This window comes from Asparagus officinalis, chromosome 9 (genome assembly GCF_001876935.1).
Source record: "Asparagus officinalis chromosome 9, Aspof.V1, whole genome shotgun sequence".
NCBI lineage: Eukaryota > Viridiplantae > Streptophyta > Magnoliopsida > Asparagales > Asparagaceae > Asparagus > Asparagus officinalis.
Window position 1 is genome coordinate 11,344,718 of NC_033802.1, and position 7,682 is coordinate 11,352,399.

The 7,682-nt window shown below is 33.4% G+C and overlaps 1 protein-coding gene and 1 long non-coding RNA gene across 2 annotated transcripts; both read left to right on the top strand.

Annotated features, from left to right (window-relative positions):
- LOC109824851 lies at positions 62-3,938 on the top strand. The gene is made up of 2 exons (XR_002242806.1): positions 62-130; positions 3,763-3,938. It is a non-coding gene; the product is annotated as an uncharacterized LOC109824851 (long non-coding RNA).
- On the top strand, positions 6,975-7,403 carry LOC109823197 (zinc finger AN1 domain-containing stress-associated protein 15-like). The gene has a single exon (XM_020389484.1). The coding sequence runs from the start codon at positions 6,975-6,977 to the stop codon at positions 7,401-7,403; it is 429 nt and encodes a 142-aa protein (XP_020245073.1).

The following is a 7,682-nucleotide window of genomic DNA, read 5'->3' on the forward strand; positions in this document are numbered from 1 at the left end:
GATTTTTGTGCAGTTTAGTTTATTTGTTCTTGATTTGGATATTGATGGGTTCTGTGTTGGTAGGGGCCAAGCGCAAGGGGAAGTCGAAGTTGATTTTGAAGCAATTGGACGAGTTCGGCATAAGAATTTGGTGAGTTTGAGTCTTTATGGTCTATTCAAGATTGAGATTTTTTGTTGATTTATGAAGAAGCAACAATCTTTTGTAAACCCTAAATTAGTTATATTTTTGCTCTAATCAAATGATACTTTAATACGAAACTTAATTTTACCATAATTCAAATGGATAATTTATTAATCAATTCTAATCCTAGATGTAACCCTAAATTAAATTATACTAATGTGATTCTATAGTTTTGTGATTTGAAAATGTGTGATTTATTAAATAAAATATTTTCAAAAAATAGAGTGATTGATATAATACTGTGTTATGTATCCAATTTAGGTAAAAAAAATTAGAACATTATCCCTAGAGTCCCACCCAATAATTACATCCAATTCTTTGGAGTTATAATATAAGATAGATGAGTCAACTTTGGGTAGGAGATGAAGGTTTCTACCAAAAAATGATCGTTTACTTTATATTATAATAAGAAAGAATTGGTATAGAAATTCGTAATTATTGGATCTATCCTTCTCGGATGGGTTAGGAATATAGTAGTGCATACATCCAATTTTGTATTCTTTGTATGTTTTCATTTCTTAAAAATTTCGGCAACATGCACGTACCCGTTATTCTCTCTGTACAATAAGCGTATGTTGTTCTGCATTTTGGTCTATTGTAAATACGCATAATAACATCCGTACAGTGTACAGGGAGAGAAGTGGGTAGGTGCTGCCAAAATTTTTAAGAACTGAAAACATACGAAGTATATGAAGTTAGATGTAAGCACTATTATATTCTTAATGGAATATAAGTCTTCCTATGACAGCCGCTAGAGTATGCTAATTAGTCTCCATACCTTACTTCCATTTCAAACATATCTCAATTAGCCCAACTTAAATGCTATACCGTATTTAAGTGCTCCTGCTACAATTAAATGTGATGCTTATCGTAGAATTTCACCCCAAAAAGAACTTGGTAAGAATTCAAATATGTAATCATTAAATTCAAATATCCATCCAATAGTCCAAAAATACTACTCCAAATTCATTTTTTTAACTTAAGGGAACTAAACCAACAAATGCGCTACTTCGTAACCAAGATAGAGCCCCCTCTCCTAAATTTTCAGATTTTCTTACTCAAAAACATTTTCATTAATTGCAAACCATATGTAGGGAGACTAGGTGAGATAAGGTAAAGTTTAAAAGGTATTGTGAGACACATACATAGTTGGGGAGTTGGGGTGGGGGTATGTGATATGCAACACCCAAAGTTCAGGAGGATTTTGTGAAATTAACCCTAACAAAAAAAAAATGCTGTCAAGTACGTATATATCATGTTTAAGGATGATGTGTGTACAGGGTCGGCACTGGGTAAGCCCACCAAGCCCCGGGGCTGGGGCAACCCAGGGCCGGGGGGCAACCCAGGGCCGGGAGGCAATCCATCCCTCCCGCTCCTTCATCCCTCAAACTGTAATTATCTTTGATTTTTGAAGTGGACTTTGTAAGAGGACCTTTATGCAAAAATTATTAGGGGTTCTATTTGTAAAAGAACTCTAATGAATACCCAAAACCCTTCCGTCAACATTTTCTCTCCTCCTTCCCGTCTCTGTTCCGCTCACAAAAAAAGAAAAAAAAAGAAAGAGAGAAAATCGCTCCTCTCCTCCTTCCCGAGCCTCCGACGGTCCGACCTTACTCTGCTCCCATCGGACTCGTCCTTTAGGCTTTACCCCACTGACTCCTCCAATCCAATCAGGTAATTTTTTTTAACTGAATAATTTTAGGGTTTTTTGGACAGAAATTTGGGGTTTTGATGTTTTGCAATGAAATTAAGATTTCTGATTTTGAATCTTGGCTAAATCTTAGTTGTTGAATAATTGAATTAGGGGTTATGATGTTTTGGAATGAGTTGCTTATCAAATTTTGTTAACTATCCCATTTACGGTTGCCTCGGCGGAGAGAAGTTTCTCCAAGTTGAAATTGATAAAAAGTTATCTTCATACTACCATGTCACATAAACGATTGAATGGATTGACAATTATATCAATTGAAAATGGATACTTGGAGAAACTTGAGTATGATGACTTAATTGAATAATTCGCTTCAAAAAATTCAATGAGAAATATTTTTTTTTGAATTAAATTGTAGCACAAATGTAATCTCTTATTATATGAATATTGATTATGCATGAGAATATTATCAGTTTGAGCCCAATATAGAACGCTAAATTGTATTATATGTATTCATTTTTATCGTTATTGTTCGTACTAAATTTTTAATATAAAAGGCAACCAAAATTGGATTGGGCTAGGGCAACCCAAAGCTCGGGGCCGGCCCTGTGTGTGTATGTATGTATATTGTTTTGAATAGTTTAAAAATTTATTATTATATTATCTATTACTAATTAGAGTTTCTAATTATATATTACCTACAGATGAGGAAAATTCCCGATAAGTCATGGATAGATATTCCTAGGATTGAATGGTATCGTGATCGACGTTATAAGGATGGATGTGAAGCCTTCATGAAATATGCCAAAACGAATCTAAATAATTTAAGTAATAGTGCAATGTACTGCCCCTGTTGTAGCTGTAAAACAGGTGTAAGAATATGAAGTTGAAAAATAGAGAGGAAATACAAAGTTGAAAAATGAAGAAGCATGAAATCAATCAAAATAAAGCAAAGACACCTCCCACACCACACCTGCCAATGCCCACTTCGCCCCATAATACCAATTTGAAACATGCACCCTACCCAACTTTCCGCAATCATTCCCCTCCTCTTATCCCATAAAATTTTGTGATTTATCTATATATATACTATATATTATATATATATTATATATATATACATATATATATATAATATATAGAAGTTTTATACTATAGACGAGAGAGAGAGATGGAGAGAAGGAGAGAGAGAAATGGAGAAACCTTGGTACAAGCTTGCTTTTAAGGCAACGTTTGGTAAAGTGATGTGGGCCTAATCTTGCCTCTACATCACACCTCGAGATAGGCCTCGAACCATTCTTCACCACTCCAATGTAAATGTTAGGATAAGGATTAAGCACACTCACGTAACCATATGCTTAAGACGCAAACTTGTACCAAGTTTCTTCATTTCTCTGATATATATATTATAATATATATATATATATATAGATTATATATATATATATATATATAGTATATAACTATATATATAGTATATTATGAGATATATGGGGTATACTTGGGGCTTACAAGCACAAATTTTGGTACAAGCACAAATTTTGTGCTGGTGAGTGGATGTGGCACAATCCCCCTTCCACTCATTCAAATGCGGGGGATTCACATTCACCATGAATTGAGGTGTCATAAAGATATGCAACCTTTGAATATGAGTGGAGAGATTATGCCAGCGCTTAGCTACCAAGCATTAATTTTGTGTGCTTGGCTACCAAAACATACCCATCTCTTTCTCTCCTCTCTCTCTCTCTCTCTTCTCTCTCTCTCTATATATATATATATTATATATATATATATATATATATTCGTTTTCATCTTTTAGTTCTTCTTGTTACCTCCTCCTAATGTACTTTTTCTTGATCATTTCTTTCTAATTTAGTCTATAGAAATTAAATTTATATCAACAATCGTTTATATGCTTGAATTTTTTTCACAGGTGAACAAGATCATGCACGCATCACGTGCATTGGACTTATTAGTTTATTATGTATTGGATGGATAATTTTATATGTAGGAGAGAGACATGATATGTATCAAACAACATATGTATTTGATATTTTTATATTGTGACATGGGATGCATATATGATTAAAAGTTGTTTTGCGGATGGTTTATTCATTTGTGATTGATCTTAGATTGTGTATATTGGTTGGCTTGTATCGGAGTGGAATGACTAATGTGGTATATGTATTGGAATGTGTATGTTGATTTGGATTTGGATTTGCATGTTTGGTTTGATTTGAATTATTATTGAATTTGTAGGTAATATATGTAATTACAAGGGGAAAACATATGAAAAAGTTTCTTTTCAAAACAGAAAAAATTGTCTAGGATATGTCCCAGACAGAATTTCTGTCTAGGATATGATAAATATTCCCAGACAGAAATATTCTAGAAGGAATTCCATCTTCCTTCTAGAATGCTTCTTTGACGGAAAAATCTTTCGTCTAGCAATATTCTAGATGGTTTTGTTTTCCGTCTAGGATATTTTTCTGTTTTCCGTCTAGGATATTTCTCCGTGTACGATAGTTTTGTAGACGACGAAAATCCGTCTAGAATATTGCATCATAGACGAAAACTTACTAGACTAACATTCTAAAAGGAATTCCGTCTAGAATTTTAGACGTAGACAGAAGTCTGGCTATTCTAGATGGAATATTCCGTCTAGGATGCCTCATTTTGTACCAGCGGAGCGTACTGTTACAACCCCCGTGGCTTACTCGGATGATTAGGGGGTTCTGATATAGCTCCCACAATTTTGGGTTTGATTCTGGGTTGAGTTAAAAAAATTATTACACATCCAATTAATATTTGATGTTTGGGACCAAAATGCAAAAGCATCTGACTAATCAAATGTTGTTTTTCTCATGCTTATCACCTGTATTTTCTCTTTTTTCTTTCTTTCTTTCTTTCTTTCTTTCTTTCTTCTTTTTTGATAGAAATTCTTCTTATATTTGTTGATTTACTTCTCAATTTTTGGCCCGGCAGTACTTTTTTATGGTTGTTGTAATGATTAGCTAACAATTACCAAAGATGTTACCGAGATGATCCTCAATGGAAGTTAGATGGAGTCAATTATTAAGAAAACTTGAACGAAAAGTAATACTAGATGGTGAATTGTAACACAAAACTCATTAAAGATGGTTTATGTGTCAAGTGACAATCAAAAGTGATTTATGTCCAATAATCCTATTTTTAAGGTGATTAATTAAGACCAATGTTTAGGAGATAGTAGAAGCAGAAGATAGAATATTAATTATACCTTCACTTAGATTTATCGGTAAGATGATCACGACAATTTGGAGTTTTGAGGTGATAAAATAGAAATTTTAAAAATTTAGAAGCTACTTTTAAAAACACTAGAGATTAGGAAATATACAACATGTTGAATGCTGGTAGAGCGAGCTACTAATCAATGACCCATTTTTCACTGTTGAGCATGCTGCATGGGACCATATTTTGTTTTCTTTTTCTCTTGTTGATGATGGAATTATGGTGCAACAAATATTCAATAGAGGGTATTTGGATAATATATTTTTCTCACAACTAGATATACCACTTAATCTAGGCTTACAATAGTGGTTGAATGAATCATCATGTGCCGAATGTACATGATAACTTGCCCATCCATAATATAATATCTATAACGGTTCTTAATTGTAAAGTTATGCTTTCTAAATTAATCTCCTTACGCTTTCAAAAACAAATTAATCTCCTTATGCTAATGAATCATTGTGGTTTCTAACTGAGAAGCCTTTGCCCAAGGAAAGTATTTGCCCGGCTTCATTTTTCAATCATAATATTTCCTCATCATCCATCCTCTTCAACTTGCGTAACATAAAACTTTTGGTCTAATCTTTCCCATAAAAAAATGAGAAAAAAAAAACGTAAAATTGCAAAAACTTGGTCTAAATTGTCGACACATGACAATGCAGTTTCCTTGGTGGTTCACGTAACAAGGCATCACTTTTATGAACCATTCAATATGTTTGGTGGTTCCAAATAAATAATAGTCCCTTTCAAACTCTCACAGGGGACATTAATACTTTCAATATATTGGGGGTTATTTGCATATATACCTCCTACATTATAGGTATTTGCTATACCTCTCAAATCTTTACAAAACTATCACTCAAATCATCAACTTCATTAAAAATATATCCATAGAATCAATAAATCATCAACATAGTGCTAAAAATTTAACTATATACTGATAATGTTTATATTATGATTACAAATCAGCTTATCAAATTTTGTTGGTTAATTGATTTGAGGGTAATTTTTTCGAAATTGATGATGCCAGGGGTAGCTTTGTAAATATTGAGGTTTGGAGAGTGTATTTGAAAATAGCTATGATTTTAGGGGTATATATGCAAATAACCGTCAATTAATTAATCACTAATAATTTTATTGATTAGTTATCTTTATTCTTTATTTTATTATTTTTCGTCCACCGCTTCCAAAGCTGCCACCTTTACCTTTCCTTTTTCTCCCCCATTTCTCGAAATTCAGCTTGAAATCCCTCAGTTCGATCGATCGGATCGTTCTATTTCTAGTAATTTCTTCCTGTATATCTTGAATTAGGTTGTAATTTTGTCTCTCTGTGTCCAATTTGGGGTCTTTGATCTCTCTTTTTGAGGGGATTGATCATCTAATAAAGCTCCCAAATTAGTGTTCTAGAGCTCAAATCTTCTGTGGGTTTTCATTTTTTTATCAATTCCATCTACAAAAAACTCTCAATTGCTTGTTTACTTCGTTTCCTTGTTTATATAAGCTGTGTGTTGTAATTTTCTATTTAAAAGTCTCATGTTGAGCCTATTCTGCTCATATCTTTTGTAATTTTTTCCTCAAATTCTATATTCCATCAGAAAGTTCTCTCCTTTGTTTGTCCTTCGTTCTCCAAATTCATATTTCTCTCTTGGTTTTTTAGCTAAATTTTCTGAGTTTTCCTCATAAAAAGCTACCATAAAGCTTAAATTTGTCATTTATCTTGAGGTTCTCATCTTTGTCGGTCAAATTTCGAATTCCTTTAAGTAGTCTCTTTGTTTTTTAAATCAGATTTTAAGTCATCTATTGTGTTCATCAGTAATTTTCAGCTAATCCTTTCCATTGATCTCTATTCAAATTCAACTCCTTTGGAATAATAAAATGGCACAAGAAAGCTGTAATCTTGACAAAGATGAAGCTGAGATCCTCAAACCCTCTTCTCCTCCTCCTTCTCAACCTACGACTACTTCTATCAATAACCCACCATCATCAGGAGCTTCTGCTTCTTTATGTTTGAAATCTCCTCAAGAATTTTCAGCTCAAAAGCCTGAAAAGACTGCAGCTGAAATCTCTTGTAAAGTTAAGGCTGAGAAAGAATCTCAGCCTTCAGTTCAATTTAGTAATAGGTGCTCTAGTTGCAAGAGAAAGGTTGGTCTCACTGGATTCCGGTGCCGATGTGGTGATTTATTTTGTTCCCGGCACCGATATTCTGAGACCCATGATTGCTCTTTTGATTATAAGGCTTTGGGAAGGGAAGAGATCTCTAAGGCTAATCCTTTGGTTAGAGCTGCGAAAATCATTAAGATTTGAGGTATATTTTCTTATATGCTATGTTTATGTTTCTTTTGTGCTTAGTCACTTGTTTTTAGTTCAATATCTTCCGTGTTGGTGAAATATCATGGTTTTAGGTTCCTTCTATGTGATGATATTTGAGATGCTATCTAATCTATGGTGTTGTTCTTTGCTGCATATGCTGTATGGATACAACATTTAAGCATCATTGCCTGTGCTCCATGTTTTGATAATCTGTGTTTACATAGAGTGGATCCTAAGAGCTAATTCTTTGCATACTAATCACATCTTTTGGTT